Genomic DNA, 26,329 nt, shown 5'->3' with positions numbered 1-26,329 from the left:
GAGGCATGTTCTTCCTTTAGCCACCACGATGCGCTAATGTTTACTTAACTTAATTTTATGCATTTTATTTCTCTGCTGTCTCCCTTTACTTTTCCTTTGTTATACCGGTCACCTGACTCAAAAGAAGGCATTAATGTCAAACCCCAGAAAAAATAAAGACATGTTAATATCTTTGCAAACAAGAGGTAATAACCTGTGAGATACAAATGAACTTCCTTAGATTACTATTAACACATTAAAATGTAACTTTTAGCACTTTAACACTGCATTTTTAGGTTGTTAAAGAAGAAGAAGATGATACAGAGTCCACATTAGATTTTTAGAGGTCAAATTAAGAATTATATGCAGTTTTTTTTGTCTGCTAATGTTGGGTTATGGTGCAATGATTAACACGTTAAAAAGGTTGTGGGTTTGAATCCACCAGACCAACTGGGGCCTTTCTTTGTGGAGTTCTCCTTCTCTGTCTTCATTCCACAATCCAAAGACATAGACTTTAGGTTAACTGATTTTAAATGGGCTATAGCTGTGAATATGTGGTGGCCTGTCCAGGGTATGTCGGCTCTCACTCCATGTTCTGCAAAACAGTAAATAAGCAGAAGAACATTGATATCACATGCTTCTTTCAAGATGGCAAAATATGCATTTTCTTCATGATCCCTGTTTATATCATAACAGAAATTTGTCAAGATGTCAGGCATCTACTTTAAAAACCAGAGTCCAGAATGGGTGAACCAAGTAAGTAGAGGGCTTCCTAAATTGATAGGGGATAAAAGAAAAATTAAAGAAACTGTCTCTTGTCCATCCAGGTGGTCTGTCTTCTGAACACTTCCGCTATCCTTGTGGTCACTTCAGCTCACTCTGGGAAACTCCTGCTGGAAATAAAGAGAGTTATACTTGGGCTTTGCTTATGAACAGCAGCTGTTTTACAGCTTCACAGCTGATCTGAGCATAAAAGAACAGCTGAGTGAAACAGGGAGGGAAAGCTGTGTTACTTTTCTGCTGTTTTGTGACAGTTTGGTGAATGAAAGCATGAGAGTGTATGTATACAGAGACCTTAACTGGATATTCAAGTTTTATGATCTGACTTTCTTTGAGGGGGCCCTCAGCAGGTGGATGCCTCCCACCTCACAGTGTGTAAGTGACAGTTTTCCTGCTCTGTTGCATCATAACATGCAGTTAGAGAGAGACAGAGCGCAGGAAAGGAACAGCATGATAGAGAAAGCACCAGAACAGAGTAGAGGCAGTGAGATAGAGCAACTCTGTTCCTGTCAAGCTTCTCGCAGCTGTTCAACGTCACAACTGACTCCTGACAGACAGTCACAACTGAAGGACGAAAATAACCCTCAAGGAGAGGGCGTCTACCAACACTCAACATCAGGGGTCAGGGGATTTCTGCCAGTGTAAAGCAAAAAATGTGACAAATTGTAAAAGCTGAAGACATCTCACAGATGACAACCAGCTTCAGTTGTGTTACTTTCGCACAAAGATAACTGGTTTTATTGACAAGCCTGCCCGCTGAAGACTTTTAATTTCTCACTTAACTAAAGAGACAAAACACCAACCAACCCGTCTTCTGCATCTGTTGGTACAGTTCAAGAGGTGCTCGGCTATTTTAGTAACTTGGGTGAGGAATGTACAGTCACTGAAGAACACAGGCACAGATTGGAGGTCCTACACTAAGTCTTCTCTCATCCACTCAGACCATCATCCATTCACCAGAGTCTCAGAATCCGGCGCACCTACAATGGAGACCGTGGCAATATTTGACTCGCCTGGGAAGGGGAGAGGGTTAAAGGCAACAAAGGAGTTTTGGGCAGGAGATGTAATTTTTTCCGAGGCCAGTATTGCAGCTGTTGTCTTTGACAGGTAAGGTGAGGATGTAAGTTGTGGGTGTGGATGGTCATTGATAGGGATGCCTTCAAATGCAGTCTTTATGGGATATTTGAACATGTGAATAATGGATTTTCTGGCCTTTTGTTAGTCTGTAATTAGAAATTAACCAGAGCACGTTGTGTTTTTATATTTTGGAAAGCTATACTGCTGATTTTTACTTATTTTAGTGGAATAAAAGCAGTTTCCTTAGAGTATGGTGCCTTGCCACTTGTAGCGACTCAGCCTTATCAAGCAAACCCTCATAACATTAACTATGTGGAAGAATCTGAAGAAAAGTCCACATTTACACAATGTCTTGTTTTCAGTGTTGTTTGTGGTGGACTGTGTGACAGCTGTAGTCAGAGGTTTCTGCTTCTGTATCATAGACTTAATAGCAAAACAAATTTTTGCTTTATTACCCATCATTAGCCTACATTATAATTTCAAAATATTACATTTTAATGTTTCTAAAAGCCTCTAAACAAGAATTTAAGTGCACAGTACTTTTAAAATTGTGCTTCTAACACACAATGCCAAACTTGACTGCCTTAATATCAGTTCTTCTCTATCTCAGAAGTGCAGATTATCCTAGTATTAATTTCCATACAAGCAATCATTATGAGTTTTATAACAGTTAACTAAATGGGTCAAAATAATCTCCGGTCAAAGTCCACTTGTATTAGTGTTTTTAGTACTTCTTCAACTCACTGATGAAAGCTGTGAACACTAATTATTATTGGTGCAATTTTAGTTAAACATGAAAGAGTGAACTATCAAAGCAGGTGCAAGTGCTGCTCTTTAAATGATAACTGAGTGTCGTATGCGTGTGCTACAGATTTTAAATTATGACGCCTATCCTTGTTTTCTTTCTTCTCTTCCTCTGCAGTCTAGCAGAGCGTATTTGCCACAGCTGTTTCCGAAGACAAGAGAAGCTGCAGCGGTGCGGCCAGTGTAAATTTGCACATTATTGTGACCGAACCTGCCAGCGTGCAGGCTGGGCAGAGCACAAGCTAGAATGTAGCGCCATCAAAGCTTATGGCAAAGTACCAAATGAGAACATCCGGTAAGTGGATGGAAAGGGAAATAAGTGCTATAAAAAAGACTGGCTAGTCTTTATTACTTACTATAGGACAACAAATGTGTAATTTAAATAGGCACTTGTATGCTATAAAGCAGTAAATGTTAATACACTTCAAAAGTAATTTAAAGATAATGTGGATTTGACTTTACACGTCCATTTCTCCATTGCTCATTTGTGTGGTCAGTGTGGTGGCCCGCATTATGTGGCGCCTCGACAAGGAGGGGAGCACGGTGTCTGACATGCAGCTGACCACGCTGGACGAGCTGGAGGACCACATTGCCGACATGCCAGAGGACGACTTGAAGGAGCTGAAAGTGGACATTCACAACTTCCTGGACTACTGGCCCCATAACAGCAAACAGCACACAATTGATGATATCTCACACATATTTGGAGTGGTGCGTTTAAATGACTAAAACATATATTTGTTAGTTTTTTTTAAAGTAAAGTCTTTAGTAGGAAAACCTGATTCATAAATAAGACAGTTCACCTGAGACAACACTGTTTCTGCACTTAATGCCTTGATTCACAGCTGCCATGCAGCCTTGAATATTTACATTTGTTTTATTTACCTGTAGCAGTCTTATATGGACAACATGTATGCATGTTCACATCAAAGATTGCCTTTTTTTCCAGATCAACTGTAACGGCTTCAGTGTGAGTGACCAGAGGGGTCTCCAGGCAGTAGGAGTTGGTCTTTTCCCCAACTTGTGTCTAGTGAACCATGACTGCTGGCCCAACTGCACCGTAATCCTCAACCACGGCAAGTAAGTTAACAAAAAATACTCTTCATGACAACTCATTGTTATCTACAGCTCCAAATTCCTCAAAATTGATTAAAAAGTGAAAAATACTTAACGTTTTCAGAGCTTCTGTGCACGTTTATGTGCTGTTACGTGTGAATGTGTGTGTGTTGGGTGTCACTTGGTGTAAAACTGCTTCCTGTTTGTCTTTCAGTCAATCGGCTGTGAATACTATGTTTCATTCTCAACGGAGGTGCGTTGCCTCATCCTGAGCCTTTGAAGTTTATTATTAGAGCACCCTTTAGACTCTGTCATTAAACAAATCATTACACTTAACAATCTGTTGTAAAAAATTTTTTTATCAGCGAGCAGTGTTCTGTGGTGAGCACTGCATGTTTGATGTGACTCGAATATCACCTCAATACATGTTCACATGTGCTACTTGAATGCTCTAACCCTTTAAATGGCTTGTTTAGTGTAACAAAAGGCTGCTAACTTTTTCTTATCTCACATTTCTTCGCCCGAAAAAACCTTTGTCGTGTCCACACAAAGTTTTATTCGAATGCAGCTGGTGTGTCACTTTGTGCGTCTGTCCGTCACACCAACACAGATTGCCGTGTGTGAGTGTAGTAGTAGCTTCTACCTTTTATACCACATTTTCCTTATTGTTTCACCTTTAACTCAGCATAACACCAAAGTAAAATAAGACAAAAAGAGCATTTTCATATAAATACAACCTTTTTGTTAGATAAAACCGATTATTACAGTTTTGCATGTTATGCAAGGAGACTGAAATTGAAACTAACTTTACAACAAATTAAAGAAAATGAACCAGATATACGTGAAATGTTTTGCCACTTAAGTGCTGTGTGAAATGGTAAATGGCCTGCATTTGTATAGCGCTTTTCTAGTCCATAGGACCCCAAAGCGCTTTACACTACATTCAGTCATTCACACACTGGTGATAGCAAGCTACATTGTAGCCACAGCTGCCATGGGGCGCACTGACAGAGGCGAGGCTGGCGCCACCGGGCCCTCTGACCACCACCAGTAGGCAAACACGGGGTTAGTATCTTGCCCAAGGATATTTGGCATGCAGCCTGGGATCGAACCACCGACCTTCTGATTAGGGGCTGACCTGCTCTGCCACCTGAGCTACAGCCACCCAGAAATAAACCGACACTCACTAATATCTCACTCAGTTGAAGGATCAGTCCTTCAACTGGACTGAAAGCCATGCTGTGGAACAGGATTTCACCATCGCAAACTCAATCACAAAGCATGTGTTTCCACATCTCTGCTCGTGTTTGACTGTGATTCTCATCCCCAGGATCGAGCTGCGTGCTTTGGGTAAGATTGCAGAAGGCGAGGAGCTGACAGTCGCCTATGTGGACTTCTTGAATCTGTCAGAGGAGCGACAGAGGCTGCTGAAAACACAATATTTCTTTGACTGCACGTGTGAGGACTGCAAGAACCGAATTAAAGATGACATGAAGATTGGGGGAAGGGAAGAGGACGGAGTCAAGGTTAGTGTTCGCTTGTCTCCAGTTTAACCAAACACCCCCCACTGCGTTTAGAACTGATAAGAACAGGCGAGAAACATGAGAAGCAGTCACACAGAGACTATTTTAAGCAAAGATAAGTCTCAAGTGGATTCAGTCTTCTGTGCATTCAAACCTGCTTTTGAGAAACAGCTATTAGAAGAAATAACCAATTTCAACTTGATTTGCTGATTAATTTTAATTACTTACTTTCTTTTCTGTTTTATTTTTTAATAAAGTTTATATCCAGCTTTCAGTGCCAAATACACATAAATGTTTGTCACATCACTGAAAGTCTCAGAAGTGAGAGACACTGCTAGATGTAATCTGAATCTATGTACTGCTGTTGTAACACTAATGTGCTCTGTGTGCTTTTATAGACTATACACGGGTGTGTCACAAGTTATAAATAACTTGCCAGTAGCTATTAGCACAAAAAAATGTTTAAGGAGTTTCTGTGTTTAACAGGATAAGTCTGAAAAACTGGCCACATCTATTTTGAAGCGCCAGATTGGCTACCTAATAATAATAATGTGGAAACGTAATTAAAATTCTAACAAAGTAAATCTTGTTTGTTGTAATCAAACATCCTGTGTGTGTCACCAGCAGGTCAAAGGTCCTTTTAGGGATAAAAATAACCAGACTTTCTGTTTTATAATTCTAGAAAGTCTTACCTGCAGTCTTACCTAAATAACTCTGAAACATTTTTTTTCCGCACATTTCTTTGTCACTTTTTAATACTTGACCCAAAATCTGTCCAATGTTTTAGCCTTCAGAGGAACAAGTGAAAGAGGCAACAGATTATTGCTTTCAGATGCTAGAGAAGATGGAAAAGGCTCGATTAAATGGTGACTACCATGAGGTATTGTATCAAATCACTTAAATGAAAAAAAAAACGTTTTTTTTTGATACTGTGTAATCTTTCTTATTGCGGTTCGTCTCTTCAGGTTGTGAAAATCTGCAGGGAGTGCATTGAGAAGACAGAGCCGGTTCTGGCAGACACTCACATCTACCTGTTGAGGATGTGGAGCACAATGAGCGAGGTTCAAGCTTACCTGCAGTACTTTGATGATGCTGCAGATTACGCCCGGAAGATGGTGGAGGGATACATGTAAGTGTGAAAATACAGAGGATTTTCCTGTTATACCCATGAGCATAATTTATCTAATGTTGATAGAAAGAACAGGTTGTCAGCTTGAAAAGGTTAAAAACACAACACAAATCGAGTCTCATCCCTCTAACAGGAAGCTGTACCACCCGAACAATGCTGCTCTTGGTATGGCTGCCATGAGAGCAGGAGTGACCCACTGGCAGGCTGGGCAGATTGAGGTTGCACATGGGATGATCTGCAAGGCCTACGCCATTCTCATGGTTACCCATGGTCCAACACATCCCATCACTAAGGACCTTGATGTAAGCGTCACCTTAAAATTATTCAAATTAGGTCTCCTTAAACTTTTTAATAGAAATAAAAATTTTCCTGGCCCACTGAGTGCTGATGTTTCTGTTCTGATTTCTTCACAGGCGATGCGCATTCAGACAGAGATGGAGCTGAGGATGTTCAAACAGAATGAGTATGTTTATCACAGTATGAGAGAGGCAGCTCTGAAGAACAAACCCATGACCATGATGCACGAGCCCAAGTCTGTGGAGGAGGGAATCAAAAATCTCTTCCACCGGAGGAAGTGATCACATGACAGCAATCAGGAGAGCCCCACCCTGTTGTTTACTGTTAACAGCTTTCAGAGTGTTGATGTTAGCCTAGCCATTTAGTCACATGACCATTTTCTGCATCACTTAGTTTTTCAGGGAAATATGTCTTTTCATTAAAAAAGATGTCTTGACCTTGTGAGTTTGCTTTGAAGATGCAAAATCCAACCACAGGAGTGAATTATAAAGTAAAAAGCACTACTATCTCTGCCCTCATAAAACTTAAAAAAACAAAAACAAAACAGGCTTAAGTTAGTGCACCTGTACATCAAATAGACCCACATCCTTTGGTGTTTGCTGTGACACTACATAAGGTCAAAAGATAGAGTACAAGAAATGCAATGACAGTATGTCGCACTTTAACCCAGTGTAAAGTTTTACATTACCAGAAGATGTTGCTAGCTTAACTGATCTTTGACTGCACAGATAAAGATGCACACTGATGTTTTGATAGTTTTATTTTATAAAAATTAAAAAAAAAATCTAACTGTCTTGCAGATCCTGGGCTAATCACCAACGTAAGCTGGATGCCAAATTTGGTATAAGGGCTTTAACTAAGTTCCTGTCTGTAAGCTGTAAATATTTACAGTGCAGCTTCAAAGTGCCTCAAAGTCTCCTAAATCTCCATTTTTGACAAAGCCAGACATTCTAGTGTTGTGCCAGCATTCAGCTAGATTCAAGCAAGGTCTTTGAGTATCCCGGGTTACATTCATCAAGTTATTTGTTACCACTCACTAGGAAGTAGACATCGTCAATGAAAGCATCTTTTATACTTAACTCTTCACAGCCTCCACATTTTGCAGGAAAGTCTGACAAAGTTGCAAAAATGTCACAATCGCATCAACTTTCACCTTTGCCCCAACAAATTAGAAATACACTTCAAGTCCATGTACTGTAAGCCTCATATATTACATAAGGCGTGGAAATTATTAGACAAATACTGCATTATCAATTAAACGAAATACGTTTTCTGCACAGGATTTTTTGTAAAGGTTTAAACTAATTTTTGACTGTTCTTGTCAATTTCAGGTTATTATGTTATTTTTTTTCCTTTGATTTTTCCACTTCACCTCTTGGTATTATGTATTCCCCACACTTTGTTTACCTTTTTCAACTGGGAACCTATTACCGTTACCATGTTACTGCTTATATTTGTTTAAATAAAGTTTTTTTTAATTTTTTTTTTTTATTAAAACCCACAAGCAAGCGAAATTTCTGAAACCAAAAGCCCCCAAATTAACTAGTTGGGAGTATTTTTTAAACCAGCTGAGGAACTGGAGCTTGTTCAGTGTAAACCCAAATGAAGCATTTAACAACAGCCTGCTGAACACATACAAGTCAAACCATGACACAGTTGCTTTTTTTCACCCTCCTTTTATTATCATGTATGGAAAGTTACATGCGTTTGCTTGTCGTCTTGTGTACAATGTTTCCAAGAGTCAGTGTCTACAAGGAGAAGAACAAAATGCATTAAATACCAGCTAGTTAATCAACAAGGAAGACTTTAAAGAAAAGAAAGTCAGAAAAACTACTTACTGAAACGAGTGTGTTTGCATCCACCAGTTCCGTGACAGACAGAATGTTCTTCAGGGTGGTCTTCAGCTTATTGCCTTCACGCTGAACCACCCCCTTCAACAAGCATGATAAATGAAGATTAGGCTCAGTGATCAACTATAACATTTAATGCAGACCAAATGCGTTATAAGTGTTTTAGTTGTCATAATTGTGTTTCCTGTAGAATTAAGTTAAGTATCTTGGCTTACCTTGACTTTCTCTCCAGTGGGTGACAGTAGTTCAGCCTCCTGTCCGATAGTGAAATTGCTGACGATGGCATTTGCGCCAGTTGTGAATGTCACTTTGAAGGTGTCACCATTCTCCTCGATCTCAGAGGTGCTCTTAAGATCTTTGATTTTCTGAATGATCTCATCAGACAAACCTGTGGCAGAAAGCAAAAAGTTTGGAAAGCATTGGTCAGATAAATTGTTATTTCAGTTCATTCAGTGCAGGAAGCTTATTAGTTTTGCACAACTCTTACCAACAGCCTTCATGAAAGGCTCGAAGTTCTCCCGAGACTCAAGCTGGTATTTTCCAGAGAAAGACATGTTGGCAGGCAGTGAAGGTAAAGAAAGTATCTGCCTCTTTTATATTCTCAAGCTACAGCGGATCAATCTTTAACCTCAGGTGCCTGAAATTAAGGAAAGTCCCTACTTCACTACTTCCAGCTTGCTCGCAAAAGATGGGCAGGCAGAGAGATAAAAGACAAAAGTCTTCAGCATGCTGTGTTTATTTGTTTACTGCTTTGTTGCATGCTCTGTGCCCTTCTATGCATGCCCATAGAAGGACACAGAGAACCAAAGTGGACTGACTGCAAAGTTAACCGAAACAAAATTGGATCAAAGGTGAACAGCCTATGAGATAATAGTCCCAACTGTTGCAACCGGGATATTGTGTCACCAGAGTTGCCACAAAAACACACACACACCATCATGTGGGGATCATTTGAATTTGCCAGAGATACTTTGGAGGATTATCTGAAAGATAAAGACTCTTGTGGGCTTTGTATATTTGTTTGCCAAACACAATGCCCTAATACGGTTCAAGCTGTCTTATAAGGAAAAGTATTTGGAAGGTTTGAAATACTGTAATTTTACACACAAGACTTAATCAGGTCAGGGAAAACGACAGCACTTTATACTCTCTTCAAACTTTATTTCAACATGCAGATAACAGGATGACCACAACAAGTATTCACCCCTAATTTCATACATAAAAATAGGCTATATTGACAAAGGCACTCTACAGAAGTACTGCAGGGGAAAAGAGCAAAACCAGCATCATGACAACAAACATAAAAACACAACTATGTGAACTACAAGTCCCATTTAATCCCTACAGCTCGAGAGCTTGCAGTGAGACCTTGACGTGAAGAGCAGCTCATTGGTGGACTCGATGAGGAGAACTGTGGCCAGCCAAATGCAGGAGCCTGAGGATGATGTCACCGGGGTCGCTGCCATCGAACTGGCTGGTTTGTTCATCTCCTTCCTCCTCGATAAGGCAGGATTGATCTGTGGTGCAGCTCTCTGAGGCAGGGTTAAGAACAAATCAGAAGGAGTTATTACCAAAAATGGTCATCGTCTACACTTTATGATCTGTTGTTATCAGTCTTTGTGACCTGTATTCATGGACCCTTAAAGAGCAGGGTAGGGTAAATTAGGTAAATCATCATGACCAAAGTAGTATACTAAAGCATGCAGAGCTCTATTAGGAATAAGATTTATAATTCTTGCATTATTCCTTACATTATATAAAACAACAAAAAAACAACAATGATTACAACTTCAGGTTTGGATGAAAGTCATCATGTTTACACTAGAGAATCTTTGACTTCTGCAGGTTTAGCTATGCTGAACCTTGGACCGGAATAGAGACTGCACAATTTCATGAATCAATCAAGTGCTTGTACCTGATAACCCCCACTAAAGTTTTTCAATGTTATAGCACTTTATAATTGTACTTCACTACATTTTAGAGGAAAATTTATACTTTTTACTTCATGTTGTTTACTCTAGATACTGTGCCTTTATCAAGTCAGATGTAATTAGCTTATAAAATAGGATGTATGCTTACACAGAACAAGCCACCCAGCTGTAAATATAATAATTACAATCCGCTTGACTGATCAGCTTAAACTATAAACTTTGCTGTCTTGTACTTTAAGCAAATATTGCTAATATAGTACTTCTCTGCTATTTGCTTTAGTTTGCAGGATTATTCTGCAAATAGTAGTGGTATTAATTACTTCAATAAAGGACTAAAATACTCCTTTTACTACTGCTTATATTTACATCAGGATTTTCTGACCTGCATCACAGCAGAGTCCTGAAGCAGCACAGCGTCCTCCTTCAGAACCACAGGGTCGTCCTCCTGCCTGGCAGGGGGTGAGCAGGTAGTTCTCCTCCACACAGTGAGCTGTTTCCGGGGAGCCGAGCAGGCAACCAAGACCTTCCCCGCAGCAGATACTTGGCCCGAAGCAGCGGCCTCTGTCTCCGGGGCCACACGACATGCACTAGAGGTTGAAACAGATGATTATTTTTGGTGTTGCTTTGAACGTCACCATAATTTACTACCTTATAAAGCATTTTTAGGCTTTCTCAGTTTGTATTTTCTTTCTGATGGTTTTGGCCCCTGACCCAAGTTTTTCACATGCATGTCACCTAAATCTCTCTTTAGGCTTTGCATTATCTGAATAAATGAATGAAGAGAAACATGTGCCAGTTTGCTAATAATATTGTCAGAAGCTTCAAAAGCTGCAAAGTTAAAGACCTATTGACTGACTGATTGAGCTTACCTTGCGCAGTGGTGCATCCATTATGGACCTTTTTCCTCCGATAGGGCAGTTGGAGATGTAACACGCTGAACATACAGACAGGAGAAAAAGCAGGCACACAGACACAGCAGCTCCGGTCATTTCTGCTAAGAATGGAAGAGAAAAACAGAGAAAAAAACACTTAGTAAGGCTGACCACAAAATCCACGCTTCACGGAGAGCAAATGTACACACTTGTTAGCTCAAGTTCCTCTTTAGGTTGCTCTTGGATGACTGCTGACTTCTCTGTCTCATACGGTGTTGCTGGTGTGTCTTATATACTTCCAAAGCACCTTTTGAGAGTGACACAGAAACTTAAAAGCCACTTAGAAATCCTTAATGAGGCCTTTTTAATCACCTTAGCAGATGAAGCTGACCACTGTGTGGGCCAGGTCAAAGGGCCTGGTAATTGTGTGGCCTGGTTTGCTTCTTCCTATTGGAGATCATTAGTTAAGGGCTCCTGCTGCGTGACCGTGCATGTTAGAGATGTTAGGAAAGTCAGAGAGGTCAAGAAGAGCAGGCAGCGATGAAATTATTCAAAGCAGGACGGGACAAGAGGGTAGCACCAGTTTAATTTTTTTTTAAAGAACAAAAAAAAGTTAATTTTAAGGATTCAACTTTTTATTACTACCCCTGGGAGGTCAGGAGAGAGTGAAAAAGCTGGTTTTAAAGGTTGACAGAACATTTCTGGCCTGCTGAGCCACCATGTCGGTAAGCAATGCTTCTTGCAGAGCTTGTAAACAAACTCGACAACAAAGCAAGAAACACACATACCCACAAACGTATATACACACATATGCACACCTGAAAATTTCCCTTTCTATTAATAAAGTCCTTAATTCCTCAGAGGAATTGATGCACACATTGTCCAGGGCCGAGGTTAATTGGTCTCATGAGCTAATTAACACAGCTAATGATTGGCCACATCTCATAAAAGACAGTTTCACCGTTTCAATGATATGAGCTCAATTACTGCAGCTCCCTCCTGATTTACTAACTGCCACCTCATCTCAATTAAAAAGCGGCTAACATCGTCATTGTTCAAAAACTTCTGTGCCAACAGAGACGCGTGGGATGTTAATTTACTCAGATTTCACAACCAGAGACAGGTAGCTACAAACGCTATATGATGACAAACAGGACAATAAAGTGGCACTGTAGACAGATAGGCCACTCCTGCCTCCTAGTGGCTGTGCTGACGCATGTCATCTATTTGTACATTTTTCATTGCTGCTGTTTCCATCTGCCACGTGTTTTGTGGGAAGTGGAGAAAATAATGGGAAAACTGATTAAGGTGATCCTGCAATTGATTACCAGAGCAACACACACAATGCATGAAAAAATACAATTTCAAAAGAAAAAAGAAAAAAGAAAATAAAACACATCATGTCTCACATGTTTTTTCTCCTGTAATGTGATATATTACACATTGCAGTGTCTCCCTGGCAATCTGTGATGAACATGTACATAACAATCAAGAACCTTTGACAATATTTATTTCATAAGCTCAAGAAATGTTCTATTTTATCTATTTAAAAAAAGATACTTATTTGCTTATAAATATGAAAACAGCCAGTTTTAAGATACATCTCATTGAGCTGGATTAATGGAAAGCATTGCTATCTTCCATCATGATATGTCACTTTGCAGCTATTAAACCTAGAAATTGTGCTGTTTTCAAGTGAAACATCAGCACCCTCCTCCCCACATTCCTCCAAAGGCTATGCAAATCCCTATTTCATAGAGAAATAGAGATGTCTATCTAGTGTTTCCTTATTTTTCTGCAGGAAGGCACTAGGCTTGTTGACTTCCTCTCCCCTCCCTTCCTTCCTTCTCTCCGAAGGTACTCATCTGAAAAATGAGAACAAAGTGATTGTTCCTGTTCTCTTTCTTAAGTCAGTTCAAATGCTATCCGTGGACAGGCGGCTCATTGTCAGGAGAGTTGCAGTGCGAGCAGGAGGGAGAGAAGAGAGGCACAGGTACAGCAGCAGCTACTGCAGCAGCACTTCAGCCCCAGCATCACAGAGAAAATACACACACACACACACACACACTCTGCTACACTCAACTGGTAAGTTACACACGCAGACATATGCTGCAACCGCACACAGCACACACTTACATGGCACTGACTGGCACATGAGGAGGGGCTTCGGGTCTAATGGATTGTTTGGAATGCGTGGTGTGGCGAGGACAGGCTGGGGTCTCTGCACAGAGCAACTTAACTAAGAGTAGTGAAGAGGATAAAAGAGCAGGACAATGTCCAGGAGAGACCCAAAACTTCAGCAGGCGTCTAGGGCTCTTTGAAAATCCTGGAAAGAGGCAGAAAAATCCAGTTTTTGCATTTGGCATTTTGTTGTTGTTGTTTTTTTTATTCCTGTAGATTGATTTTTATGAATTTCCATCCATGTATCTGAGAAAGGGAAATTTACTGGTAGAAATGTGTCATTTTAATGTTTTTCCAGAAGTAAAATGCTAATTATTTGTTGAGGTGGATTTAAATGTCAAAGTTTCACTGGTTTTCATTTCATCGTCACATTAGCTTTTATGACGTTTGTGTTGTAAGAATGCATGCAAAGCTGGATGCAGATGTTGAGCTGAAATACTTAGAAAGCTGATCCTTGATTTGAGATCAACATTTGCTTTCAATTCATCAGTTAAAATGTTTGTCAAGCAAAAATGCCAAAATGTGATGGAATTACAACCTCCACATTACGAGCTTCTGCTATTTTTTTCTTTGACTTGCGTTACTACAATTTTTTTAGTTTTTGCCAGAAAAAATGAGAAAATGTAAGACGTCTCCTTAAATTTCTGGAAACTGTAGCAGGTGTTTTCTTAAAATTTGATACTCATAAATTGAAGCCTTGGGTATTTTTAAAATGTTTACATTTTAAAAGCCAACAGGTATGTAACCTGTGACAGACATGAAGTGGAAACTGTAGTCATGCAAGCAGTGGACTGGTACAGGTCTCAGCAGTTTCTCACTGATAAGCACTACAGTGTTAACAGGAATAGAATTAATCTGCACCACTATTTTAAATGTCATGCAGAAGTAAGATAGTTCCCCTCTGACTATCTTCATCTTTACATCCATTACAATCATCTATTCTATATTTCTATATCATACAGATGCAAACTGCAGTTTTGTGATTTTGCTTAAGTGAACTCCAGTAAAGTTTTGGCTATCAGTCCAAAAAAGAAAAAGAAAAAAAAGAAGGATGAAGAGCACAGAGAAAAAGAGATGGAGAAGCGAAAAGGGGCCAGGAGGTAGAGGCGAACTTCTCACAGATGACTTCCTAATTTCAGACAAGGAGAAGATCTGTGAGAAACGAAGAAGTGAAAGGTTTCAGGTTGAAACCTGAAAGGTGTGGGTGTCACCGCCACACCGTGCATGCGTGTGTGTGTCCGCTTGCATTCCTTCCACAGGAATCTTCAGAGAAGTGGTTTCATGTCATAAATAGAAACAGGACACAGTTTCATTTGATGCACTTTTGTCAAGTCTTTCTCCAAATGTTACAACTGGAAATATATGTAAGCAGTGGTGGAAAGTAAACACATGCAAGAACTGAACTTGAAAGCAAATGTAAGGTATTTATAGTTTATTTACTTCCTTATTTGTATAGATTTTATTTGACAGCTACTTGCTATTTTTCAAATTAAGAATTAAAATAAATGCATATGATGGAAAGTATATTACTGATTTTCAAACCAGTCATTCACAGTGTATTATTTTGCAAAATGGCAATGCCCCTCATAGATATGAGTTCCTGCTTAAGATTTCTGAGGTTTAACCAGCTTGTTTTTGCACCACGTTGTTTTTTGCTAAATCCTTTCTTCACCTTTATGATGTTTTCCCCCATCAATGTCAAGAAAGCATGATAAGATGGATGCATTTTTTGTGTAGTCAGTAGCAGTTATTTCTGATTGTGTCATTCTTATAAAGAGTGTATAAAGAGTCCCATTAAATACGTGTTAATGTGTGAAACATTTAAAACTAGTGGATACTGGGGACAAATGTAATATATATTTTTTAAAAACATTTTCCTCACAGGCTAATTGAAATACACTTGTCATCTCCTGATAAACAAAACACAAATGTGCACCAACTAATAGTACAACTGATATCTTGTCAATAATGGGAACAGGGCTAAAATACCTATTTTAATGCAAGAAACCAGAGTTTTACAACTGAGCCCTTGATGGGGGAAATAGTAACAGAAGAGGGTGGAAAATGTAACACTGAAAAAATACATCATACTAACTGGGTAAATCTCAAACAGAAGCAATCTTCAAAGTAATCACCTTACTAACTAAAAATGTTCAGCCTTTGTACTTTCAAATTTATTTTGATATCAGGCAATCTGTGCATTCAAGGCAAACATCTCTTTTGATTTTCCCAGCAACATTGGCAACTATTCCAGAACCAACTAGATTTTGATTCTGTGAACTGAGTTAAAAGTACATTTAACTCAAATGCACAGACGATACGATGACAGAACAATTTCTAACCTGACATACATTAATAGACATCATAGATATTAATAGATCCTACCAATAATAACACAAAAGGATCATGTGAAGAACATATTAATATATTTATTTAAAAGGACCAGAAGTGAAATATATAAAAAATGTATGTGTATGATATAATGCATGACACATGTATTGCACAAACAAACTGACACTTTCTTTCTGTCAGTAGTTCGACTAATATTGTCATTTTAAATGTAGTTTAGTCAAATATTTCTATTTTCTCATCACCCTTGTCATCACCACAGACAGACATAGTGCCTGCAATTGTAAATGTTACAAGTATCACTGATGTCACACCAATGTTGCTGACTTGCATTCTACTGTGGTTGGCGACATTGATATTAGTACTGGTTGTTCGTGTTAGTTTCTAAGATATAGCGAGGATAGAACAGATGCAAGTCTAAATGCACATTATTTGAAGGCAGCAGAAGAAAATACATGTAATCACTCGAAGTTGGTTCTGGTTTCAGGACTTGCTTCGTGTTACTGTTACTCTTCTTTAAACCAGTCAATTCCTGACTTTTACTCTTGTAAATTCCTGAAAGAAAATTCATTTTATACTGGATAAAGTATTGGGATAGTTTTTGATGCTTCAGTTTTTCTGTGTGATTATGATGAAACTGTCAGGCTCACTCAAAAGTTAAAAGGAAAACTTCAAAGATCCACATTTTATATGAAGAACTAAAAAGCCCTTTATTTTTATGTCATGTCTTGCTTGCCTTCTGCATCATCAAGTGAGCTTTGTAAGCTCACAAGTAGTTTTAACAGACTCCCTCTAGTAAAAGATTTGATTAAATACTTTCTTCCCTGTTGTTACTGGAGATATTTAACAACTTCTTTTCCTTTTTCATGCAGAAAGAAGATGGAAAAAGATAGAGTAAGCATCTCACCGCGAAGAAGTCCTCCCCTCCGAGAAGAGCTAAGACAAACATCTCAGCGCAGTTTCTACCTAAGCCCAGCTCCGCTCTTTATTCAGCCCCCCAAATTTTCTCCAGCTAGATATCCCAGCATATCACCCACCAGAGATGCCTACAGTGCTTTTAGTCCACCTCTTTTCTTTCCCATGCTTGGCCCCAGTTACACCCTCAAAGAAGGATCCCAAAAACGCAAAAGGACTCCCTTAAAAGTAGATGGCCATGAGGGAGGTGAATCTCCTGAGAAGGAGGCAGAAGAGGCAGAAGAAAGCCGCAGTAAGAAGACAGTGGACCTGCCACACATTCCCTTTTCCCTCCCACCTCGTCCGTTTCCGTCTCCATCTCCAAAACCCATCCCTGGCATGATCGAGCTCAACAGCCTGCAGCTTCAACACAGACCTCCAGATGTGAATTTTCCTGTGCAGGTAAAACAGGAGCCACTCAGTCCTTCCCCCATCTGGCCACCCTCTCCTCTGCTTCTTCACCCGCCCTACTTCCCACCTCTCCACCACAGCCTTCTCCCTTACCCCTTCTTTATGCCTGGCCCTATCATGCACCACCCCCCTGGTGGTTTCTACCCCAGAGAGGACCTCCGCCCCAGTCATAGCGCCCGTGAAGGAGCTCCTCGAAGTGGTACGAGCAGCGCTGAGAAGCTCGGTCTCAATGTTCACGTAGATGACAGCTACTATGTGGACGTTGGTGGAGACCAGAAGAGATGGAAGTGTCGAATGTGTGAGAAGTCCTACACATCCAAGTATAACCTGGTCACACACATCCTGGGTCACAACGGCATCAAACCACACGGATGTCACCTGTGTGGGAAGCTATTTAAGCAGCTGAGCCACCTGCATACACACCTACTCACACACCAGGGAATGAGGCCCCACAAGTGCCAGGTGTGCCACAAGGCCTTCACCCAGACCAGCCACCTGAAGAGACACATGATGCAGCACAGTGACGTGAAGCCATACAGGTAAATTATTTTTACATACAATATGTCAAAGAGGTAGCCATCGTGATGTTGAGTATCTTGGCAGTCACCATCTTGGTGTTCTGAAGCTGGAGGTAATGAATAAGGGGTGAAACCAAACAGATGTCGATCGCAAGCTAACCCAAATCACCTTAGCAGTTGAGTTCCCTTCCCCTTAGACTTCCATACAGTTGGACTATTTGTCAGCCTGTGGAGTGGCCTCCTGTGTAGAATTAGGCTTATAATCTACTTTTTACCAGCTTTACACCAGTTTTAATTTCATTTCCACTCATTCCAATATATTGCATAGAGTTTCTGCTGTTTAATGCCTAGATTTCCTGCTCATTCACACTTTTTCTGCACCTCCAGCTGCAGTGTGTGTGGTCGAGGTTTCGCTTATCCCAGCGAGCTTCGAGCCCACGAGCTGAAGCATGAAAAAGGTCAAGAGAATGTATGTGTGGAGTGTGGTCTAGACTTCCCCACACTGGCACAGCTAAAGAGGCACCTGACCGTCCACCGAGGTCCCACATTGTACAGGTGAGCTCATTTCCTTCCTTTCATATTCTTATGTTCATATTCTTGTTATTGTTTAAAGTAAGCAGTTAGTTGGCTTAGCACAGCAGCTCAAGCTCCACCCATTGGGGACATCCACTAATTCTTTCCAAGAAATAGATTTTTTTTTTTTTTAATTTTAAATGAGGCTAACCTCTTGCTGGCTATGGCCTCAGATTTTTTGCGCAATATTAATTATTCGTGGAACTCCTGGCACAAAAGTGTATTTTTATATATGCATTTCCCACATTGTTGAGACATTCCAGCAGGCTAACTGCAAATGTTGGTTGCTGTGTGTGCAGGTGTACAGAGTGCCAGAAGACTTTCCAGTATCCCAGTCAGCTTCAGAACCACATGATGAAACACAAAGACATCAGACCGTATATCTGCAGTGAGTGTGGGATGGAGTTCATCCAGTCGCACCACCTGAAACAGCACACGCTCACTCATAAAGTAGGTGGTTTATGAGGATTAAAAAATGAAATTTGAAAGTTTTTTTTCTCTCTTGTTTTTTAATGGCATCCAAGAATTATCAGCTTGCCCAGTTTACATTTTGGATAGTAAAAATGTCAGCCATGAAGCAGTTTCCTCTTGAATTTTGACTGAAGCTACTTTTAACTGCTTAACATCCAGTTTTTATTCTTTAGTAGCATTAGAGTTTAGACAAACCACCTTTATACACGTCCTGTATTAGCATGCCCAAGCTCTAAAATGCACAACTTATTGTTTATACCATTATATTTACAACTGTAGCAGCGATAGTTTCATCAAATAGATATTTTATATTTCGTAAATAAATGTAAATGCATTTCCACTGGCACTGCCTGGCATATTTGTTATCAGGGGACGATCTGGCCTCTCTAAAGCAAACCAGAAGAATGACTCGTCTTTCTCACACCACTACTTCCACGTTATCTTGTTCTTCAGGGGGTGAAGGAGCACAAGTGTCGCATCTGTGGTCGTGAATTCACCCTGTTGGCCAACATGAAGCGTCACGTCCTCATCCACACCAACATTCGGGCCTACCAGTGCCACATGTGCTTTAAGAGTTTCGTCCAGAAACAGACTCTAAAGGCTCACATGATCGTCCACTCGGACATCAAGCCCTATAAATGCAAGGTTGGTCGAGTTTGGCATGTGAGATGTGGCTCTTTCTTTTGGCCTTCTGTACAGCAAATTTCCCAAAGGTTCACGTGTTCGAATGACAAAGCACGTTAGTGGCCTCAGTAAGTATGACTCATGTCTGCGCTGTCAGGTGATCTCATTATGGAGTGACAAAGTCCATAGGAGAAGAAGAATATAAATTTGTAATTTAACTTACATGACATGACATCTCCCTGGCCTGTCAAAACCTGCTCTGTATTCAGTTAGTAACTGGAGGTGTTGGAGGTCAGTATGGCACATTTTGTGTCCATATGTGCGTCCATGAAGTCGGAATCAATTATTTCATTTAAATTAGATTTTTTAATTATAGAGATACTTTTATTTTTTCCTGAAGTATAGAAAAATTACCCACAGAAAAAAGTCACTCCCCTCAGCAGGAAAACCACAGAACTGGCAACCCAAGTGAAGACAGGATTATCAGTATGACAAAAAACTAGCCCTTTCCTGCCCTATCACAACAAAATCGAGCCACAGTGTTTCTACACCATATGACTTAGCTAGTTTCCAGCAGTGTTCCTCTAAAGGGCAAACTGGTAAAAGTGTAACATCACATTTGTAGGATATCATTATGAAATTGCTGTTAGCAACCACTAAACCACAGTTTAAGCCTCCAACAAAAAGAGAAAATGAAGCAAAACAGTTTGCCAGGTATGTCTGAAAGCAGTAAAATCCATCTACTGTGACTTATAAAGTTTAATATTTATCTTATCACACTGAAATGTAATCCCATGTAGCAAAGGGCTTGATGTGGAACATTTTTGGGGGGTAGAGTGAGGATAGCTATTTCCACTCTTCTTGCTAAGCTAAGTTAATGAGCTAGACACGTGTGTAATGGACAAAATGTTATTTTATTATTACATTTACAGCAATACACAAATCATGACATCATAAATGGGCCTTAAAAACATAAAACAGCTGTTAGAAAAATGCAAGCTGTAAAACATATATATTTATTTACATATGAAGCAAATACATACTTTCACTGGTAATCAGTAGAAGGCACGAACTGTAGTAAGATGAGAAGCAGCAGGTCATTGTTAGCTACAGGTCTGGTTGCTATTTCAGTTTCATTTTATGCCTTTAATACTCAGTTATTTTACTATAAGGAGTAAATAAAGGCATCTAAAATGCAAGTGTCTCCCTTTTTGCAAGATACACAAACCAAGTCTTGATAATCACAGCCAGGAACTAGGCTTGTAATTTGTAGTGGCAGCTGCTGTTAAAGAATTTGTCTGTTTTGACCTTGGTTTTTGGTACAACTTGAGGACTGAGACGATGACCAGATAGCAGAGAGGCTTATGGGAGTGGGAGCCTCCTTGTCCATAGGAAGGATATCGCCGCACAAACTGCCTCTCTAACAATGGCCCGTTGGCCTCCCCGGAGAACAAGCCCCGCAAATAGATTTCATCTCGCTTTCTCTGCTGCTGGAGGCAGCTTCCTGTTTTCTCACGGTCCTCTTGGACAGTTTACAGTCCCTCTCTCCTCCTGAAGGAAAGGACCACCCTTATAAAAAAGAATGCAGAGGAAGGACAGCACAGGAGTTGCCCTTCCCTGTTCTCCTCCTGGCCCTGTCTCAGTGTTGCTTCCTCTCTCTCTCTCTCTCTCTCTGTCTTTTTCTTTCTGTTTTTCTTGTGTGTGTGTGTCCTTGCTTGTGTGTGAGGGGGGAAGACAGAGAGGAAATGAGGAAAATAACTATAGAAGGAGGGAGAAAGAATGTGTGTATGTATGCATGTCTGAAAGACTTCGCATTCATTCATGATTACGTGTAAACTCTGCAACTCAGCATCTGAGAAAATTAGTCATCTAACAAAGGAGATCTGGTAGAGAGAAAAATAACAGGTAATTAGGGCTTGCCTGTTATTGTTGGATGTGGACACAGTGTTTACTCACTGATGAAAAGCTAGAGTATCACCTTTAATACTCGATTCTTACACTTTGAATTTGAATCTGAGAAATATGCTTTGTTTTTAATCACTCCATTCATCTGACCACTGCAGCTGTTACAAATGAGCTTAAAATATTATTTTTATTGCAGATAGTTTATAAGGTTTGTAAGGTATTAATGCTTGTGTGTGTTTATATTATTCAAATTGTAGCAAAAATTCGAATTCAGAATTTTACATTGTATTGATAACATGTAAATTTTAATACAAAAATATCTTGGCCTTTTCACTTTTCAAGCCAGAAAATTGGCAACTGGATGGGTTGTTAACATAATATTCACTTATTTTTTTTAATGACTTGAAATAAAAGCAAGAGATTAAAATGTACTTACCTGAGAAACCTTGCGAATGATTCAGGATGCATAGCCTATGCATCACTGTTAATAATGTGTCAAATTAAACCTGAGGTCTTAATGAGTTCCTAATATCTGGACATGTATTCTCTCTCTTCTCTTTCAGCTTTGTGGGAAAGAATTCAACAGGATGCACAATCTAATGGGCCACATGCATCTCCACTCAGACAGCAAACCCTTCAAATGCCTATACTGCCAGAGCAAGTTCACACTGAAGGGGAACCTCACCAGACATATGAAGGTTAAACATGGTGTCATGGACAGAGGCCTGGATGAGAGACGTAAGTGTGCACACACTGCTGATGATGTATATTGTTTATGTATTTTAGTAAAATTTGTTGTGAAATGTAACTTTTTTTTCTCCCTGTGATTTCAGTATTTAGGCAAAGAGGGCGTTTCTGTCTGACCACCCCGATGGACCTCCTCACCCACTTCAGCCAAGAGGAACCGTTTGACCTCTCCCAGAAACCCCCGGGTCTGCCCAGCCTCCGTCTCTCCCAGTCTGATGGTGAGAGCGTCCCGGGAAGCTCCTGTCAGGAGGAGGAGGATGAGGAGAGTTTGTACAGGAGCCAGTACAGCCCTGAAGTAGACCACCACGAGGAAGCAGGTGCTCAGTACATCCCTGAGCTGGAGGAAAGAAGGCAGGGATCCCCTGGTGAACCGAGGGAAGGCAAGAGACAGAAACAGCAGAAGTACCAGGAAAGTTTAGAGGATGAGACGTTTGAGAGGGAGTCAGTAGCAGAAGGTCAATCTAAAGTTCCCAGAGGTAACAAGGTGCAGCTATTGGAGTCCGAGACATCCTATGAATCAGATGCAGAATTAGGTGAGCAGGTGTGCCGCCAAAAAATGGTCCGTAGACAGTCATATGAATATGACTCAGAAGAAGAAGAAGCACATCAGCTAGAGCTAGATGAACCAAAACAAAGAAAAGAAAAGTTGGATAACTTTCACAAGGCCATCGATGTGGAAGAGACAAACAAATACGAGCGCATTGCTCAAAGAGTTTACGGGTCAAACGGTGAAGAAGACAAACATGAAGAAAAGTGAGTCAAAGACTCAGAAGATAATTAAATGTGTAGCATTGTTTCTTGTTTAAAACTAAGTGGTTGTTTTGGAGGGCAACGACAATATGCATGCTTCCAAACATCTCTGATTAGGGAAGGGTGGTGAGTAGCAGCGAATGAACTTGTTGTTTATTACCAGAGCAAAAAAATCAAGAATAACTACAAGCTGTGAAGAATATTGCATGTAAAAAACATATCAAATTATCATTAATAGTGACTGACAGAAGCTTTGGCTGGAAACGTGCGATGTAAATAAAATGCAAACAGATATTTAATGTTTTAGTTTTTTACAAATCATTTTGAAATGTTGCTTAAATATGTAACTCTGGTTTGACTCAGAATCTAATCTGTGATATTAAAATTTTAAGTGTTACTGATCACACCATTGTACATGCTCTACTCTTGTTTGTGTGATATTGTTCTAAAAGTCAGCAAAAAACTGGATGAAAAATGTTTTTGACAGACACAATTGAAAAAAAAAAGCTAAAATGATTTTGTTTTTTTACATTCTATGTCTCGATTGTTTTTTATGCACATGCTCTTTTTTGGAGATATTTCTGTGTTTTATTGCAATGTTGGTGATCTGAATATGATTCTGATGAATAAATACTGAAATAAAAGCTTGAATACACAAACTTGATGCTTTTTCTCACTAAATGCCTTATAAACATCGCTGCAAATGTCTTTACAGCATATGAGCCTAGATGCTAAATTTCGATTCTCTCCGTCTCGCACATACCGAGCGAGAAATGATTGCTGCGAGTTTCAGAAAGCTTGCCTCTATCCTCCTGCTTCTCTTTCAAAGCAGAGGAAGAGGAAGAGAAAACACCTCTCCCCTTCTCTCTTTTAGGTTGTGATCAAACAGCAGTGACGGACACAGTGGGTGTCCCAGACAAAGGCTTCATATGTCTGTATGACTCAGAATAAAGCATTGTTTCTCCTCGTTGCAGAAGTCTCACTGAAAATAGAAATACTACATGAAAAAATGTTGTACAATGCGCTGTGTGGGATAACTCGCACTTAAGATTGCTGGATTATAAAGAAATGAGCAAAATGTGACTATAAACATTACTTACTATGCTTCAGTCCACAGTATGTGCTGTGGGCTACATCTCATATAATCATGCCAGTTCAGGTAAACAGTCATTTCTTGTCAGATGAAATGCAGAACAGCAGCTTCTCTATTTTGACCAGCGACGACCACCGTGTCCAAAAGAGCGAAACTGCAAACAGTTTGAGGAAGTTCTCACATCCTCCTCTTCTTTCCTTTCCTCACCTACATGTTTCAGTCCCAGCCACTTACCTGAAGAGAAACCACAGAGAGTCGGCCGTATCACCATCTCCTGTTCACAGTTAGCTCCTCTTTATCTAATCTCCTCTGAAAAAGCATGTTGATCACGTTGAGTCCATCACTTTTTCGTGAACTGAAACTTGAGAGACAATGAGAAGCCAAAGATGAATCAGACACAGGGGAGAACAGGTAAATACGTCTCGGGTGGGAAAATGAATCTCGTGGTTAAAAACAAAAAAACAGCTCGAGCTCTGTGAAAACACTGACCATAAGCATCATGCCATCAGTGGTTACTCAGAGACATTCAAATCACACAACCTTTGTGCTATGCTCTATAAACTGAAGAAGAAAGTAGTTGACCAACAGGAATAACCCTCTAAACCAGGGATGGCAAACTCATTTTAGCTTGAGGGTCGCATTCAGCCTACTTCTGTTGCGGGCTGGAAGAGTGAAACTGCACTTCCTGTCAGTGTTCAGTGTTCACGTCTCAGTTTTTCTACAAGACAAATGTGTAAAATTATATAATAGAATTTAAGTGTTTTCGCAGGTCTTTGCAATCAGGGAACAAAGAAAATATTCATTCTAATTAACACACATAGAAAATTATTCAGGGCAGCGCTGTGGTCCGGCACTATCACCTCCCAGCAAGAAGGTCCTGAGTTTGACTCCACCACCAGGCCGGGGCCTTTCTGTGTGGACTTTGCATGTTTTTGTCTGGGTACTCTGGCTTCCTCTCACAGTCTGAAGGCATGCAGTTAGTGGGGTTAGGTCAATTTGTGATTCTAATGCACTCATAGGTGTGAATGTGAGTGCAAATGGTTATCTTTCTCTCTGTGTTAGCCAGGCTAACTGTCCAGGGTGGACACCGCCTCTCAGCCTATGGTAGTTGGGATAGGCTGCAGTGCTCCCCTCCCCCCATGACCCTGATAAGGATAATCCTATTCCCATTTTTCCAAAACGCTGCTTTACCCAAACCATACTGTAGGTTGTGCTAGGGTTGTCATCTGTCTTAAGTCCAATAAATTATTGTTATGATGTTTTCTGTTTCATAATACTGTGATTAAAAAGTTGAGTCAAGGACTGTTTCAGAAAACATTTTGTAACTCAAATGGCTGATAATGACAACAGTTTAAAAGTCTTGGAAAGAAAATTCAACTAAACTTGTGAAAAAATAGGAGTCACAACACTTGGCTGGAAAGTTGGGCTGTATATTACAGCGCGGTTCATGTCCTGCTATCCTGTTTCATCCGGAATGTATTTGAATACTGTTATATAAGCAGGCAAATTACAGCAAGCCGTTTTGGGTTTTTTTGTAGGTTTTTTTTACACAATAAATGTTTTCGAAATCATGCACATTCAAGAAGGAACTCAGGATGAGTTGATAACCAGACTGAGGATTGGTATCTTGTAACTTTTTATAATGTGGCTAAAATTGTTTCTCCTTTTAGAGATTCTTATAATTGTCTCATTGTGTAATGTACATTTATTTAATGTCTTAAATACAAATTAAATAAAATTCAGACTATCACGCTGCTCATCCTAGCTATCCTTATATGATAAATTTATCCATTATATTTTGCAGACACATACTATTGGTCAAGCATGCATGTGTTCAATGACAGTTCACATCTATTGCATAAAAAGCCTCCCTACAAAATGCTTTGTCATTCCCTGTATAATGCAGTTCTTTTATCACATCGCACCAACCTGCACCAACGTCCTCTAACACTATGGATGAGAAATAAAAAAGGGAAGCAGCAAGGGGCTGCCCGTAAGCAAGATCCTGAAAACAAATACTTCTGATTTTTTTTTCATCTCTAAACCACAAACATACCTTTTTTTAACATGATGAGAGAAGTGTGGGTTTTAAAACGTGATTTTCAATAAAGGTTCTGTAGACTTTGTATGGCCTTTTGCATAATGGCAAAACAGAAAGGCACAAGATGATATCAGAAATCCCAGTAATGGAACTGAATGGTACACTTCTTGTTTACTTGTAGTGACTACACTGTAATGCATCTCAGGTACAAATTTCCTGTTTTGCTGGTCACTGAGAAAATGAGATGGTGCTAAAATTCTTCCATGTTTTGTTTAACAGAGTGGTCCCACCCTAGTCTCAACCTGTCACCTCCTTTGACCCACAGCCAAGGAGCTAACTGTAATAATAGCTGAGGGCTGTCCTCCTGCAGCTGAACAAAAATACTGGCTGACAAACACAGAGGTGACGGGGGCA

General features: G+C 40.0%; 4 protein-coding genes across 12 annotated transcripts; 2 read left to right on the top strand and 2 right to left on the bottom strand.

Moving 5' to 3' along the window:
- Window positions 1-1,611: 1,611 nt before the first annotated feature.
- On the top strand, window positions 1,612-7,082 carry smyd1b (SET and MYND domain containing 1b). Of its 2 annotated transcripts, XM_026186197.1 has the most exons (10): window positions 1,612-1,866; window positions 2,759-2,935; window positions 3,138-3,351; window positions 3,590-3,720; window positions 3,911-3,949; window positions 5,027-5,222; window positions 6,007-6,099; window positions 6,185-6,348; window positions 6,482-6,650; window positions 6,762-7,082. In XM_026186197.1, the coding sequence occupies exons 1-10, from the start codon at window positions 1,745-1,747 to the stop codon at window positions 6,924-6,926; spliced, it is 1,470 nt and encodes a 489-aa protein (XP_026041982.1). In that variant the 5' UTR covers window positions 1,612-1,744; the 3' UTR covers window positions 6,927-7,082. The 2 variants fall into 2 exon arrangements, with proteins under 2 accessions (XP_026041982.1, XP_026041984.1); XM_026186199.1 differs by lacking the exon at window positions 3,911-3,949 and having other exon boundaries at window positions 1,613-1,866.
- A 1,222-nt stretch (window positions 7,083-8,304) lies between these two features.
- On the bottom strand, window positions 8,305-9,571 carry LOC113032992 (fatty acid-binding protein, liver-type). The gene is made up of 4 exons (XM_026186205.1): window positions 8,983-9,571; window positions 8,711-8,883; window positions 8,484-8,576; window positions 8,305-8,393 (listed from the first exon to the last, which is right to left on the bottom strand). The coding sequence occupies exons 1-4, from the start codon at window positions 9,047-9,049 to the stop codon at window positions 8,343-8,345; spliced, it is 384 nt and encodes a 127-aa protein (XP_026041990.1). The 5' UTR covers window positions 9,050-9,571; the 3' UTR covers window positions 8,305-8,342.
- Window positions 9,572-9,631: 60 nt separating this feature from the next.
- On the bottom strand, window positions 9,632-11,845 carry LOC113032990 (isotocin-neurophysin IT 1). 4 transcript variants are annotated; one of them, XM_026186203.1, is made up of 4 exons: window positions 11,671-11,845; window positions 11,296-11,417; window positions 10,809-11,013; window positions 9,632-10,027 (listed from the first exon to the last, which is right to left on the bottom strand). In XM_026186203.1, the coding sequence occupies exons 2-4, from the start codon at window positions 11,413-11,415 to the stop codon at window positions 9,882-9,884; spliced, it is 471 nt and encodes a 156-aa protein (XP_026041988.1). In that variant the 5' UTR covers window positions 11,416-11,417; window positions 11,671-11,845; the 3' UTR covers window positions 9,632-9,881. The 4 variants fall into 4 exon arrangements, with proteins under 4 accessions (XP_026041988.1, XP_026041986.1, XP_026041987.1 ...); XM_026186201.1 differs by lacking the exon at window positions 11,671-11,845 and adding an exon at window positions 11,508-11,661 and having other exon boundaries at window positions 11,296-11,420; XM_026186202.1 differs by lacking the exon at window positions 11,671-11,845 and adding an exon at window positions 11,508-11,661.
- znf366 (zinc finger protein 366) lies at window positions 9,910-23,412 on the top strand. 5 transcript variants are annotated; one of them, XM_026186194.1, is made up of 8 exons: window positions 9,910-9,972; window positions 10,798-10,893; window positions 16,701-17,732; window positions 18,099-18,266; window positions 18,584-18,734; window positions 19,209-19,400; window positions 21,848-22,022; window positions 22,118-23,412. In XM_026186194.1, exons 3-8 carry the CDS (start codon window positions 16,708-16,710, stop codon window positions 22,786-22,788), a joined length of 2,382 nt encoding a protein of 793 aa, XP_026041979.1. In that variant the 5' UTR covers window positions 9,910-9,972; window positions 10,798-10,893; window positions 16,701-16,707; the 3' UTR covers window positions 22,789-23,412. The 5 variants fall into 5 exon arrangements, with proteins under 5 accessions (XP_026041979.1, XP_026041980.1, XP_026041976.1 ...); XM_026186195.1 differs by lacking the exon at window positions 10,798-10,893; XM_026186191.1 differs by lacking the exons at window positions 9,910-9,972; window positions 10,798-10,893 and adding an exon at window positions 13,102-13,291.
- The last annotated feature ends 2,917 nt before the right edge of the window (window positions 23,413-26,329 follow it).

This window comes from Astatotilapia calliptera, chromosome 12 (assembly GCF_900246225.1).
Source record: "Astatotilapia calliptera chromosome 12, fAstCal1.2, whole genome shotgun sequence".
Classification (NCBI taxonomy): Eukaryota; Metazoa; Chordata; class Actinopteri; order Cichliformes; family Cichlidae; genus Astatotilapia; species Astatotilapia calliptera.
The sequence above is the reverse complement of the archived record's forward strand: the minus strand, read 5'-3'. Positions and strand labels throughout refer to the sequence as shown.

What these genes read in the sequence shown, in the direction of transcription:
- LOC113032990 (XM_026186203.1), bottom strand. Translation starts at nt 11,415, where the DNA reads ATGACCGGAGCTGCTGTGTCTGTGTGCCTGCTTTTTCTCCTGTCTGTA. An exon ending in TGGATGCACCACTGCGCAAG is followed by an intron (nt 11,014 to 11,295) that starts GTAAGCTCAATC and finishes TTCAACCTCTAG; the next exon opens with TGCATGTCGTGTGGCCCCGG. An exon ending in AGGACTCTGCTGTGATGCAG is followed by an intron (nt 10,028 to 10,808) that starts GTCAGAAAATCC and finishes ACCCTGCCTCAG; the next exon opens with AGAGCTGCACCACAGATCAA.
- LOC113032992 (XM_026186205.1), bottom strand. Translation starts at nt 9,049, where the DNA reads ATGTCTTTCTCTGGAAAATACCAGCTTGAGTCTCGGGAGAACTTCGAG. An exon ending in GCCTTTCATGAAGGCTGTTG is followed by an intron (nt 8,884 to 8,982) that starts GTAAGAGTTGTG and finishes TTTCTGCCACAG; the next exon opens with GTTTGTCTGATGAGATCATT. An exon ending in CCACTGGAGAGAAAGTCAAG is followed by an intron (nt 8,577 to 8,710) that starts GTAAGCCAAGAT and finishes TGCTTGTTGAAG; the next exon opens with GGGGTGGTTCAGCGTGAAGG.
- znf366 (XM_026186191.1), top strand. Translation starts at nt 13,218, where the DNA reads ATGCTATCCGTGGACAGGCGGCTCATTGTCAGGAGAGTTGCAGTGCGA. An exon ending in CGAGGTCCCACATTGTACAG is followed by an intron (nt 18,267 to 18,583) that starts GTGAGCTCATTT and finishes CTGTGTGTGCAG; the next exon opens with GTGTACAGAGTGCCAGAAGA. An exon ending in TCAAGCCCTATAAATGCAAG is followed by an intron (nt 19,401 to 21,847) that starts GTTGGTCGAGTT and finishes CTTCTCTTTCAG; the next exon opens with CTTTGTGGGAAAGAATTCAA.
- smyd1b (XM_026186197.1), top strand. Translation starts at nt 1,745, where the DNA reads ATGGAGACCGTGGCAATATTTGACTCGCCTGGGAAGGGGAGAGGGTTA. An exon ending in GCAGCTGTTGTCTTTGACAG is followed by an intron (nt 1,867 to 2,758) that starts GTAAGGTGAGGA and finishes CTTCCTCTGCAG; the next exon opens with TCTAGCAGAGCGTATTTGCC. An exon ending in TAAATGGTGACTACCATGAG is followed by an intron (nt 6,100 to 6,184) that starts GTATTGTATCAA and finishes TCGTCTCTTCAG; the next exon opens with GTTGTGAAAATCTGCAGGGA.